This window comes from Talpa occidentalis, unplaced genomic scaffold, assembly GCF_014898055.3.
Source record: "Talpa occidentalis isolate TD23 unplaced genomic scaffold, MPIMG_talOcc4v2.1 talOcc4.16, whole genome shotgun sequence".
Taxonomy (NCBI): domain Eukaryota; kingdom Metazoa; phylum Chordata; class Mammalia; order Eulipotyphla; family Talpidae; genus Talpa; species Talpa occidentalis.
In genome coordinates, this window is record NW_023601653.1 from 1,134,827 (window position 1) to 1,148,659 (window position 13,833).

General features: G+C 67.5%; 1 protein-coding gene across 1 annotated transcript; it reads right to left on the bottom strand.

Annotated features, from left to right (window-relative positions):
• Nucleotides 1-146: 146 nt before the first annotated feature.
• Nucleotides 147-11,685, bottom strand: GTSE1 (G2 and S-phase expressed 1). Its single transcript, XM_037515147.2, has 12 exons — nt 11,594-11,685; nt 8,578-8,635; nt 7,913-8,491; nt 7,355-7,580; nt 6,949-7,323; nt 6,021-6,141; nt 4,682-4,942; nt 3,243-3,315; nt 2,085-2,324; nt 1,494-1,698; nt 912-1,124; nt 147-537 (listed from the first exon to the last, which is right to left on the bottom strand). The coding sequence occupies exons 1-12, from the start codon at nt 11,646-11,648 to the stop codon at nt 454-456; spliced, it is 2,490 nt and encodes an 829-aa protein (XP_037371044.1). The 5' UTR covers nt 11,649-11,685; the 3' UTR covers nt 147-453.
• Between the last annotated feature and the right edge of the window lie 2,148 nt (nt 11,686-13,833).

Here is a 13,833-nt window from a genome sequence, read left to right on the forward strand (position 1 = left end):
GGGCCGGCTGGGGGCGCTGGCCGCGGACGCGCGGGGCCCATCCCCCCGGGGCGCCCAGAGGGGCCCCTCGCCCCGGCCCCGCCTCGGCGGTGGGTGGCGCTGACTTTCGAACCTAACTTTGGATAATGTGAATCTTGCACATCGATTAGCGGTAAAAATAACTTTCAACACGTTTATTTTACAATTTAATTTAAATCAAGAATATTTAACCTTTCATACAAACTTATTTTTAAAGCCACTCGCTGCTTCACCGGTAAAAGACGCAAAGCAAAGACCAAGACGCACCTGGGGAGAAGCCCCGCGCGCAGGGCACCGCCTCCAGGCCCGCCCCAGCACCCACCCGGTCCGCCTCTCGCTTCCCTTTTCCAATAGTTTTCCCGAAGTGTACCCCAGAGGCTGAAACCCCCGCAGAGCTGTTTTTAACAAAGACTGAAGGCAGAGGGCTTGGTCTGCTTAGAACTTGAGGAGCGGCGAGTCCACGTTTTCTTTGTCAGCCTCGGGGCTCAGCTGGATAAGCGGGGACGTCAGGTCTATCAGCTGCAAGACAGAAGCCCAGGTGAGCAGGACCCCGGCCCTCCCGGCACAAGCCTGAGGCCCCTGACCACTGGACACCAGGCTGCCCGAGCCACCTGTCACCCGTGCCCCTCGGGACACACGGTGGCCCGGTGAGCCCCCACCAGCACATCGAGGAAACTGGCAGCAGGACGTCCCACGGAGGACTCGAGCCCTCTGCGCGTACTGCAGGCCCCAGGAACCGCCCTTCAGGAGCTCCAGGGCCCTGAAGCAGGACCTGATGGGCGCTAAGCTCGCCCAGCAAGAGACACGATGGCCCTAGGAACCTCGGTGACCGCAGGTCACCATGATGTCCCCCCAGAGGAAACTGGACCCCCAGGCTGTTGCCGTGGGCTCACCTGCACCACCTCGTGGATGGGCTTGGGCGGGGCACCCCTGCTGAGGTCCGGGGTGTTGACCAGAAGGTCGATCAGAGGTCGACTCTCCAGGCCCAAAGCCGCGTTTGCTTCAGGAGTGTTACCAAAGTCAATGAGGGGAAGGTCAATGAGGGGTGTGCTCTCCACTTTGGGGGTGATCATAAGTTCATCTAGCCTGATATCCACAAGAATGGCCTAGACAAAAACACAAGCGTTTTGGCAAGCCATCGTGAGGAGACGTTGCTCTCTGCTTATGTCCCCCAGTGGCTGACCTCCGGACACCCAGGGAAGAAGGGCTGGACAGGCCTGCGGAGGGAGCTCTGCTCTCTGACCACCCTCTGCCTCCTCCTGACAGCAGCCAAGCATGGGTGCACCCCAGCCCTTCTCCTAGCCCGCTCCCACCCACTTCCCGCTCCAGCTTTGACCTGGCCCCCCAGCGCCCCCCAGCGCAGGGGGAAGTGTGGCTTTTTCTTCTCCAGAGGCCAGAGGGGGCACTCTGCAGCCCACTGTTCCCAGTTACTTCGGCCTCCAGGACAGCACTGGAAATTACGTCGCCCCTTTTACCTCTCGCGGGGATGTGTCTGACAGTGGCCGCGTTTCATCCGGGGCTACTTGTGTGGGGACACTCGGTGAAAAAGGAAAATCATTCTTCTCTGGAGAAAAGTTAAGTGCCTGCGGCACAGCGGACGGCGGAGAAAAGCTGCTGTCGGGGGACGTGTCGGGGCGCCCAGGAGCAGCCTGGTCTCCACTCTCCCCCAAAGGTGCAGCTCTGCGGGCGGGAAGAGCCTTCTAAGGATATTTCTGTAAGACGCCATCAGCCCGGCCTGCTTCTGCTACGTGGAGGCCAGCGACTGTGCCCAGCCCCAAGGAAGCCGCTGCCTTTCCACTCAGTCCTGCTTGAGTAAGGGGGACCAGCAGGCCTCTTGACCAACCCGGTACCTCTGAGCACCCACTGACCCCCCTTTCCTGCAGGTTCTTCACAGGAGGAAGGAGCCAGCACCACAAACAGGGGCCCTCTGTCCACGCGCTGCGGCCACATGGGTCTCACTGCTGCTGTCCTACTGCCTGCCCCGACCACATGGAGACCAGGGCCTGTCCAGCACAAGGGCCGCTTGGGCCTGAGGACTAAGATGACTCACCTCAGCTTCATCTTACCTCACCAAGGGCTTTTCCTGGGGTTCAGGAGATAGTTGCCGAGCAGTAACACACAGCGGGGAGGCCAGAGCCCGGGGCATGGTTCGGGGGGTTGCCAGGGGGAGGCTGGAGAGCCGGCGGCCAGCCGGCGTGGGCAAGGCTGACAGGCGCCTGATGCTGGCCGGGGTCCTGGCTCCATGCGAGCAGCTCTGCGTGGCTGGTGTAGACAAGCACCTGGCAGGGGTGCTATGCAGGGCAGGCCTGGAGAGCAGATGGGGCTCTGAGCAGGAGCCCTGGGTCAGGTGACACCGAGCAGGGCCAGCGCACCCAGGCCACGGCGCTGCGTGGCTGCAAGTTCCCGTGGGCCACTGTGCAGGCCAGGAAGGGATTTCAGCGCGGCTAGGGCCGCAGGCGCACAGCTGGCCGCCGCCGTGGATCACACAGTTCACAGCCAAGGTGTGGCAAGGGTCGCAGAGGCACAAGCTGGCCCGGGTGGAGACGGTCAGAGCCACAGGGCACCTTGCTCACCCCACCCCATCCCACAGGGTCTGAAGCAGTGCCCCCACCTGGCCGCGCGCAGGACCCAGCCCCGTCAGTCTCCCTGCAGGACACTGACCAGAGGGTCCTGGTCACCAGAGGGCCAGTGTGCAGCCCTCTGGCCCAGCGGGTGCCATGGGAGGGCAAGCAAGGCTACTGTTGGTGCATCAGCTCCCCATGGCTCGGCCTCACGCCCACAGGTGTGCTCACTGCCGGGCCTGTGCGCAGGCGAGGAGCCTGCCCACTGGCCAGACAAGGCGACGCGTCTGGGGGTTCAGGGAGTGGGAGGCTGGGACTCAAACCAGGCTGAACAAGCAGGCCAGGCACCAGGGAACCAATGAGCAGTCCTGCGGGACCTATAGATGCGGGACCTATAGATGCGGGACCTACTGACTCCTGAGGCCAGGCCTCAGGGAAGAGACCAGGCACGTCCGCCTGGGGCCCAGAGGTCCAGCCATTAGGTCCGGGGCTGGCAAGCTGGGGGATTGAGCTTGGGGCTGAGAGGCCCGCGTGGCCCTGGCCCCAGGGGCAGGCACACGTGGGAGAAGGGCTGGGGCGCGGCGGGTGCCCCGCGGGAGCATAGCAGGCGCCTCAGCTTGGCCGTGCCGTCACGCAGGAAGCAAGCAGGAGGGGCCGACTCACCTCCCCGCAGACGTGCAGGACTGCGGCCTCTGCGCCCACAGGGGCTGTGGCGTGGTGCTGTCGGGGGGCTCACCTGAGGAGAGGGAGGCTGTCAGTCCACCCAGATGGAATGATGAACCCACGTCCGGGGCGCCTCACCAGCCGTTCTCCTCTAGGGGTCGCCACTTCCCAAGGGCGGCAAAGGCGGCTCAAGATGGGGGTCGACCGGCCACAGGGACCCTCCCCCCTTTCACCGGTCACACGTTTTGCCCCAGGACCTTTGCACCAGCCTCTGCCTGGAGCGACCTCCCCTGTCATGTCCAGACCTCAGCCGAGCCATGTCCCCTCCCGAGGGGGGCCGAACTCACGTGCCTGCCGCGCCCGCCAGCGCTCACCACTAAGGCCACCCTAGCTGACGCCCCCGCCTGTGCTATTAAGGAGGGCCCAGGAGGCAGGGTTCAGTCTCGTCACTGCGTCCTGTGCCCAAGGGTGCTGGCGCCCAGGAGACGCCCCGAGCGTGGCTCCTGCCCACACGGCGCGAGCCGGCAGCAGAGACGCCTGCAGAAGTCAGCCGCTGTCTCCTCAGAGGCGGCCGGCCACGGAGACGCCTCTCCCACCCAGCGCGCGTCGCGGGCGCCAGGGAGGTCAGTGGCTGGCCAGGCTCGTGGGAAGTGGGGAGCCCAGCGAGCGCGTGGCCGGGGCAGCGCGGGGGTGAGGGGGCGGCCAGTAGAGCGCGCAGGCCGGCCGGGGCTGGGGAGGGCGCGAGCAGCAGGGCCGAGCGGCACAGCTTAGAGCAGCCTCGGAGGGTCCCGCTGAGGGCACTGGACCGGCCGCCAGAGCAAGAGTCCGAACCTCAGAGGGAGGTGGCCGGATCCGGACATTCAGAAAGGCAAGATTCGGGGCTGCGGACAGCGCGACATTAAACATGAAGCGGCGGCAAAGTGCCCACGGCCAGGAAGTCCACGGGACCCCCCGAACGAGAGGGAAGCGGAGCCGGAAGAGGCAGACTGCGAAAGCACCGCTGCGCGCCGGGGCCGGGAGCAACGATGAACGCCGTGAGGACGAGAGCGGGCAACGAAGCCACGAGAGAGAACGGGGCCGGCCGGGCCCGCGGAAGGCGGGCGGCGAGACCCGGGTGGGCGCAGCAGGGGAGGGCTGGGGGGCCTCGGCGTCAGAGGGGGCGACGCGGAGCCCCGGGGCAGGGGCCGGGGAAACCCGAGGACACAATGGCCAGATTTTCCTAGATTTGCTCGGCCCACGGGACCCAGCAGCCCGGGGAAGCCCAGACGGGCGAACGGCAGCAGGAGCTTCGGCGGGCGGGGGCGGGCGCAGCCGGAGGGCAGGAGCCGCAGAGCCCCGGGACGGCGGCGGCGAAGGTGCCACGGCCAGAACAGTGCATCCCCAGCCGTTAGACAGGCGCCGCCCCTGCTTCAGGGATCGCTGCAGGCTCTCTGACTTACCGGCAGAAAACTTGGGGATTTTAAATGGATTGGCAGGAGCAGGCGCCCCCTCCGGCTTGGGGCCCAGAGAGGAGCCTCGCCTTCTCGCGCCGCCCGTCCCACTCGGCTGGGAAGACTGGGTCAGACTGGGGCGCGCGCGCGGCCCTGGGCCCCCATGCGCAGGAGTCCGGGGCAGGGCAGCGGTGCTGCTGCCCGGCCGGCCGGGGTCAGGAGGCGGCGGGGGGCCGTCTGTGGGAGCACCGGGCCGGCCACCTGGTTTGGCTGGAAGAGGAAACACGCAATGAGATCGTGTCTCACACGCCATGCCCCTCGTGTGCCAGCGGGGAGCGCTCTCAAGTGAGGAGGGTGCCCGGGGGGGGGGTGGTGGTGGTGGCCCCGTCGCAGAGCAAACGACACAGCAGTGACACCCGGCGCATCCACCACGGCCACTCAGGGCCAGCAGAGTGTGGCCGCCGCATGATGTCCACGAGAGTCTCCTTCCTGCCCTGTTACGTCCACACAGCCATGTGCCCCGTGGAGCGGGCCAGCCGGAGGGGTCAGAGGCAGAGGGGCCCAGGGAGAGGCCACGGTCTCTGCTCGGTCCTTCCCAGAAGGCCGTCCGTCCGCGGGAGCGCCACTGAACAGGCCAGCAGGTGACACAGGCGAAAGCGCAGCCCACACACAGCCGGTCAAGTCTTGAGCAGACGCGCAGCTCACACTCTCCAGGGCACAGCGGGCCCCCACGCCACCCGCCCGCCCGTGGCCCTGCTGGGACGGGGCAGCACGTGCCCACAGCGCCGCGTGGCCTGCCCACCTGCCCCAGAAGCAGAAACACGGAAGTCATGGACAAAGGCGCCGGCACCCAGGGGCAGCGCAGCAGGGACCTTGGGAGGCCAGAGCTGAGGGGTTCTGATGTCTGAGAAGCAGCAACGCTGGTGGCGTTCCAGAACAACGGGCATTCTAAGCAGGATGCAGAGCCGAACCACGTCCACCCTCTCCCTGAATAAGGCCACGCCCTGCTGCCTGGGCGGGATCAGCGTCTACGCAGCAGGGACGATGTGGGGCGGATTGGGGTCTGTCCTGAGCGCCCACCAGAGCCCTTCCCTTGACCTCCAGATGGCGCCCTTGCCCGGAGACAGCCCAGTTCCCGACAGTCCCCTGGTAAGAACCGCAGCCCGGCACGGCCTAGCCGCCTCAGGTACCTGCAGCTCAGTCTGCTTGTACCACCCTCACCAAAGGTGCCACTCCCACAGCAGGGGAGCCCCGAGGGCTGCCCCACGTGGTCTCCCAAGGCCACAGGACAGCCCTGCAGACCCCCAGCGGGAGGACAGCCTTCCCACCCGGCCGCGGGATGCCTTACCTGGGCCTGGTGCCAGAGCCGCGCCCGCAGCCTTGCGGGGAGCAGACCCCAGGGAAGAGGGCCTCCTGGCCAGGCTGCCCGCGCCGCCGGGGGCTCTGAGCAGCGTCCTCCTCAGCCCCAGCTGAAACACAACCAAACGGGCTTCATTCTCACCCGGGACTTCCTGCTGCCGTGGTGGAGCTTTAAACAACTGAACAACCACCCGCTTGGATTTAGAGAAAGACCCGGCAGGCTGCCTCGAGGTTCAGCTGCAGAAGCAACTCCAGGCGGCGGCTAAAAGGTGGACCCGGGGCGCGCCCAGGCCCCCAGCTGCTGGCAGGCGGCTGCCCACAGGCTTAACGAGTCCCGGCAGCGGCTCACACGCGCGGCTCCGTGGCAGGGCGAGCGCAGGTGCGGGGTCTGCGCCTGCGGACCTTCTGCTCTGGGTTAAAGTCCCTGCCCAGGCGGTGCCTGGAGGAGCGAGGGCGCCTCCACTGTCAGGCCGACGTCCCGCAGCGGGGAGACGGAGGCCCCGCTGTCCCAGGGCTGCCGGCTGCTGGAGGGAAGCCAGTGCAGGGCAAAGGAGTGAAATCCTGCTCCCTGCGTCCTCCCCCCGGAGCCTCCACGGCCGGCACCTTGCGGCCTTCCTGACTGGACGCCTGGGCCAGAGCGCCGGGCGGGGGACACCATGCCCCGGGTGTAGGGCGTCGCCCTGAGGCCGCGGGGGGAAGCTGCCGGGAACGCGGGCGAGGAAGCCGTCTGTCCCAACTCGGCAGTGAAGCCCAGCGCGGGCTCCAGTCACTGTTTCATCTGCGAGAAGCGACACCGACCTGCCCGCCTGGCGCTGCGCCTCTCCTGGCCCCCGCCTCCCTGGCCTCGCTCTTCACCCAAACAGGCCCCACACACAACCGCCACCTCGTGTCCTCGCGGCCCGCAGCCGGAGACCCACCTTGTGCGGAACAGGGAGCGAGCGCTTGCCCGGCGCCGCGTGGCTGTCACCAGCTGGCAGGCCAGTGATGTCCCCGGCAACGCTGGACGGGACCGAGGGCACGTCCCCCTGGGGTTCCTTTTCACCTGGGAGCTTCCCCCGGGAAGGACTGGCTGGCATCTCTCTCGCGGGCTGGAAAGGTTTCGTTCGCTGCGTGAGGACCAGGTGGCCTGAGACGGGACAGGCTAAGGCTCCCGGGAAGCACAAGCGCTGGCGCCCACCCTCGCCAGCCCCAGGCCGAGGGGGACTCTGTTCCCCTCGAGTCACCGGGCCCAGCAGAGGCCCAGGCCAACACCAACACGGGGTGCAGGACAGAGCCCCCTGGCTGCCCTCACCCCACACTCATCCAAGGGGACGGGTCCAGTCACTGCCCGTCCCGGAGCCAAGCCCACCCAGCAGCTCCCCAAGCTCCCCAGCACCAGATGTCGCCTGGGGCCAGGAAAAGAACGGCCCAGAACGGGTGGCCCGAGCCACCACCTCCAGCCACACCCCACGCCTCCCGCACAAGAGCCACGTCACCTCGTTCTAGAAACGCCACTTGCTGCCGCCAACCCACTGAGCGCGGTTCCCCAAGCGGCTCAGAGGGCAGGAGCCTGGGGGAGGCAAGGGTACCGGCGGGCTCCTCAGCTTCTCCCCAAAGCAGGAGCCCTTCCCCGCCCACGCAGAGCAGGACGGGGCAGCCTGGGCCTGACACCCACCTCCTCCCCGGCCCAGCGAGCCTCCCGGAGGCCAGCCGACTGCGCCCCGTTGCTCCCGCCCCGCCTTCCGGGCGCCCAGGGCCGGAGGACCCTCTAGCTGAGTCTGAGTCGTGCAGGGTGCCCAGCGCCGCCCCGGGAAGGAGCTGCTTGCTAGCCGTAGTCAACTCCCCGGGCGAATCCAGGGTGCCGGCGTCACACGGCGGGGCGGAGGGGTCGGGGCGGCCTACCTTTCCTGCCGCCAGGCCCAGGGGTCCCCTCGGGCTCCGGCCGCGCGCGGTGGCAGCAACTTGCTGGCAGCCTTCTTCTGAGGCCCGGCCTGCTCGGGAGGGCGCGCGGTTCTCGGACCCAGGAGCAGGGGACGGGAAAGCTGTGGGGGCCCCCGCGTCGGGGGGAGTCCCACGGGGCGCTGGGCCGCTGAGGGCGGCGGGCCCCGCAGCGGGGCGTCTGGCAGGCAGTAAGTCTCCCTTTTAAGCGACTGGGGGCTTTTCTTCGCCCAGTTTTCTCTCTCAAAGAGGCTTATTTTTGACTGGGCCTCCTGGATGAAGTGCTCGGCGCCCTGGCCGCTCGGGGCCTCGGGCCGGGCAGCCTGGGCCCTGCTGCTGGTCTCTATCTGCAGGGCCAGCAGGCGCGCCTCCGTGTACACCTCCACGAACTTCTCCCCCGCGAGGGGGCTCCAGGCGACGCGGCCGTCCGAGGCCGGCAGGAGCGGCTCCTCGGGAACGGGGTGGTTCAGCTCCAAGCTGGCAGCCACGCATCTCTCCTTGTGCCCGACCGGTCCGAAAAAGACCTCGTCGTCTTCGTTGGCGCTGTGTCACAGGCAAGGGCCGTGAGGGTCGGCGCCCGCACGCAGGACGCCGCGGAGCGCGGGGGGGGGGGGGGGGCGCTCGCTTACCTCGAGGACGACAGCGAGAGGTCGAAGTCAAATTTCTCATCCGCCAACAGAACCACGTCTGGGGAAGAGAAGGCCGCGGTTATTTCAGGGTTGGGGCCGAGAGAAGAGAAACGCGACCTTCTGAGAGAGGCGTGGGCGTCGCGGGTGAGTGGGGACCCCAGTTCCGGGGAGCTGGGGCAGGAGGCAGCAGCGACCAAAGCGCTGGCGACATCTCCCGGGTGAGCTCGGCTCGAGTGGGCGCCTCTCCGGGGGGCTTCGGGGCTCCGCTTTTTGCCGCTTTCCTCTGACAACAGCATCGGCCACTCAGAGCTGGCTCAGCTGGCCCGGAGCCGAGGCCTTCATCTGACGCAGGCCTGAGGTCGCCGAGCTACCCCACCTGCTCTCCAGACCAGGCACGTCCTCTCAGCAGCCTCTTGCCTCAGCTCCCAGAACTGGGCCCCAGCTCAGAGCCCGCGACGCCCACTCCAGGGCACGCTTCGCCCACCTGCTGCCGTCAGCTCCCATCACGCCCCCTGCGGAGCTGCTTTGGACCCGCGTGTCCACCATTGCTGCAGCCCCCTCCTGCTCCGACAGGCCGCAGGTGGGCGCCCTTGGGGGGTCACCGCTCCCCCCACCGGCTCATGACCCCCATCACCACAAATGCCTCCTGGCCCTCCCATGGCCCCCCAGACCAAGCTTGTCCAAGACAGCAAGCGCCTTGCTTTCTCAAGTCCCCCTCGTCCAGCCAAGGGCCTGGACACAGCGAGGGTCCGTGGAGCCGCTGAGCTGGCATCCCAAATCCTGCCTTCCTGACCCCGATGAGCATCGCAGCGACCACAGCCTCCAACGGCAAAAGCCCGCTAGACGGTATCGCGGAAGAAAAGGCCTCGCCGACAGCAGCAGCAAGAAACGCCGAGCCCGATGGACAAGCTTAGTGAGAGACATGCAAGGGGCAGGAGCCTGGAGTGTCCTGCGAGTGACAGCAACGCCGTGGGCAGCACCGGCATCCGTCCACAGCCCTCTGGGGCCGAGGGTGAGGGACACAAGGACGTCTGACCACACCGCTTCACCTCCCCGGGACTAATTCCAAATAAATCAAAAGAAAACTGAGAACCGAAACCCTGGAGCCGGGGGCACAGCGGGGAGATGACCTTCGAGGCGGGCGTGGAGGCCTGGGAAGCCGGAGACCGTGCCAGTCCCACCCGTGCGCGTCTCCACTCGGCAGGGCGATGTGACCACCAGCAGACTCTGCAGCTCAGGTCACAAAGGGCTGATGCAGGGCGTGTGGAAGCCGCGCTCAGGAAGCCACGCGAGGCGCTAGGCCCAGACGGGAGCAGACAGGTGGCCCGAGGGGTCCCCCGTGCGTCCCTGCGCAGGCGATGGCAGCTCGGCCTTGCTCAAGCTCACACGGTGAAAATAAGCTCGCCCTGAGGCCCCACTTGTCTCCTGTGAGGCTGTCAGAGATCGGGAAGTCGGAGACCCCGCGGGCGGCCGAAGGGGGGCCCCCAGGAGTCCAGCACCACAGCACCAGAGCCCAGCCCTGCGCAGCCCCAGCAGATGGCGCTACGGCGGCCCCTGAAGGCAGGACACCAGAGCCAAGAGCTCGCCCACGGCCGGCCCCTGGTGACAGCACCGGGCAGAGGGACTGCGCTGCGTGCTGGTCACCAGGCCAGGAAAGCACGACGCGGGAAAGGCTCTGGCTGTGCAGGGGGAGAGAGCTGACGCAGTGAGCGCATGCTGGCTGCCACCGCACAAAGCAGGCCCGAGCACACGAGAGACAGCCACAGGGAGGCCTCTGGGGCCAGGTGGGCGGCTGAGGGACTAAGACGAGCGTTATTTCACTTTCTGCGTGTCTGGAGCTGGGAGGTCAAGTTCGTAGGTCATTTCTCAAAACTTCCAGCTGTCTATGAGGAGTCCTGGGCCAGGAGGCGGCCGGGGCGGGGGGCAGGATCCCCATGCTCTGCAACCAAGTGACCTTGGGGTCTGCAAACACATGCTTGCCCTCCACTAGGTGTCAGCAGGTGCACTGACCAATGGGAACCCCAGGTGAAAGGCAGCCTGGTGACGAGGCAGCGTGGAGGGGGGGACACCACCAGGAAGTACCAAGTGTGTTCCTGGAACAGGTCAGAGGCCAAAGCGGCCGCAAGAGATGGAACCACAGGAGGGGTCAGGTCCCAGAGGGCTCGCAGGCCACGGCCAGGAGCGTCCACTTCATCCAAATGCAGCAGGAAGCTACTGAAAGGTTTTAGACGATTACCCTGGCCATGGTGTGGAGTGTCCAAGAGGGGCCAGCAGTAGCCCCGGCGTGGCAGCGCACACATGGCCAAAGCGCAAAACCCACGCGCAGGCGGAGGTGGGCTACCGTGCCTGAGCTGAGGCAGCGGCGCTCGGGCGGCGCTGGAGAGAGACTGGACCCAGGACCCAACACGGGCTCCGCCAGAAAGCAGAGGCTGGGGCCATGAGCCCGTCTGAGCGCCCCAGGGAGCGGGCAGACCCGGCCAGGGCGGAGGTCAGCTTCCGGAGACAGCAGAGGAAGAGGAGCTGCCCAGAGAAGAAGGCCCACAGGCCAGAGAGGCAGGAGGGCGGCAAGAGTGCCTCAGCCGCCAAAAGAAGCTTCTGGAAGGAGAGACTGACTGAGGAACAGACTCGGCAACCGGATGCGGTGACGGCTCTCCAGCAAGCGAAGGCGATGATGGCAGCGGGGAGGCACTGGGGTGACCCTGGGGGTGCCGCGCGGGCTCGGGACGCCGTGGCTGGCACGGGTATTTGAAGGGGAGGCCAGAGGGGAAGAAGGGGTGCAGAGGGCGAGGGGGGGTTACGGGGGGTGCGGGGCAGACGGGGGAGCCGCGCCCACCGACAGCCACAGCGGACACGAGCTCCACCCCGCGGGTCGGGGCGCCTCGCAGGGCCGCGGCCTTCCGGGCCCTGGACACCCCGCGGCCGGCTCGGCCGGGCCCCGCCACGGAGGCTCCGAGGGTGTCGGCGAAGACCCGAAGGCGGGGCGGGGAGAGCGGCCCGCGCCCCGCGCCGCACGCACCGTCCTCGGGGGGCCCGTCCATGCTGGCGGCTCCGTCCTCGGGGGGCCCGTCCATGCTGGCGGCTCCGGAGCCCGTCGCGGCCGGCGCCTCGTCGGCGGGAGCTGCGGGAGGAGGCGGAGATGAGCGGGGGGCGGCGGCCCGGCCCCCCCAACCCCGCTCGGCACCCCCGGCCCCCCAAACCCCTCGGCCCCCCCGGCCCCCGGCCGCGCGCGCCGGCCCCGCGGCCCCCCGACCCCGCGACCCCCGGCCCCCCGGCCGCGCGTGCCGCCCCCGCGACCCCCGACTCGCGGCGCCGCCCGGCCCGGCCCTCACCCCGGCGGCCGACGCCCGACGCCCGGCGGTGGCAACTCCGCCGGTTTAAACGCGGCGCTGGCGGCGCGGGCTGCCGATTGGCCGGTTTGAAAAGGGCTCGCGAGACCGGCTCCCGGTGCATCCTGGGGGTTGTAGTCCGAGCGCGCGGGCGAGGCCCACCGCCGATGGGCGGGTTTCACATGGCTCTCGCGAGACCGGCTCCCGGTGCATCCTGGGGGTTGTAGTTCGAGCCCGCGGGCGGGGAGGCAGGCGGCGGCGCGCACGCGCACTGCCGCCGCGCGGGTGGCCCTGTGGACCGAGGTCGGTCCCGGACAGGTGTGGGCGCGCACTGCGTGCACCGGGGCGCCTGGCCCCACGCACGGTGTCCCCCGCGGGGTCGGCGTGTCCTGGTCGCTATCTGCAAATGGAGAAAGTGGGGGGATGGGAAGGCCAAACTAAGCGCGTCCGCCTGCTCTGTCAGCACTGCAGTGTCCACGGGCACTACTGGCCATCGGCCGGCGCGGGGAGCCCGCCGTGGTCCAGGGCACGACGTCAGGGACAGCGGTGTGACAGTGGAAACCCGCGGCTGGTGCAGCGTGGCCCTGGGGGGCGTGCAGGGCAGGCTGCAGCTGGGCCAGCCCATGGCGACAGCTCCCTCTGGGGCCCAGCTGAAGGGCACCTGTACCTCTGGGCGCTGGGTGAGCTCCCCAGGGAAAGGCCCGGGCGCAGCTGGAGGCTATGGCAGGAGCCTGCCCTGGGGGAGATAGCTAATGGGGAGCTGGTGTGTCCCAAGGGCAAAAGGGGTGCAGGCAGATTGGCCGGGTGAGCCCAGACGCAGAGTTCAATGGCCGGTGGTGGAGCCGCCTGGGGAAGCGCGCACAGTGGCGCAAATCGGAGAGCTCGTGGAGGACTGCTGGCTGGCCAGCCGCAGAAGCTTGAGACTGACCTGGGCCGGTGAGCCGGGCTTACCTGTGCCCACCTCGCGGCCTGGAGGCGCAGTGCGGGGAGAGGGGACTCTGCCAGGACAGTGTCACTGTGTTGCTGGCCTCACTGTGGACTGCTGGGCGGAGGGGGCAGTGGGGAGGGGGACCCGCCAGGGCCTGCCGTCCTCAGGGATGGTGATGAGCTATTGATGTTGGGCAGAGAGCTGTTCCGGAGGGCAGTCATCCTGGGCCACCGCCTCCTCCAGACTCCCGAGCCCCTGGCTTCACACCGTCCTTGCCAGTCACCCCACGTTGCCGTGGTCACCCCACTCCTGTCCCCCCGAGGCTGTGAGCTCCTAGAGGGCAGCACAGGGTCCCCCTGCCGTCCCCAGCCTCGCCGGCCCAGCACAGATGGTAAGGGTGGGGGCGGGGGTCCTGCGTCCCGGGCTCCCTCCCTGCGCTGTTGGTGCACAGCAGGATTGTCTTCCCTGCCCTCCATTTCCCGCCCACCGCAGAGCCCTTGCTCCCCATGGCGTCCAGTGCTGCACCTCCCCCTGCAGTGACCTTTAGGGCTAACCGGCCCTAGGTCCGGCTGGGCAACCAGCGCGCAGGGGAAGAACAGCAAAACCCTACATACCTGCTGCACCTCCCCCCGCAGTGATCTTTAGGAATGGCTTTCGCCACGGTCCCTAGGTCCGGCTGGGCAACCAGCGTGCGGGGTGTGGGGGGGCGGGGGGTGGAGAACAGCATAACACCCTGAAGCAGAGGAAGCTCAGCGGAAGTTCCCTGAAAAGGCAGAAGCTTATCAAAAGATAGCGACCACCAAGAACCACTACAAGAATGCTAAAAATCTTATCCCGTCTTTCTAGAACTACGAACTTTAATCCCTTATCTGTCTTTCTAAACTTCCTTCTTTCTTCTATAATGGTCATTGTTTGTTATGTAGATCACCTCCCTGATGGTGATAGACTGAGCCCATGAGCAAGCTAATTTCTTTGATATTCATTCCTGTGCTTTTGGAAAAC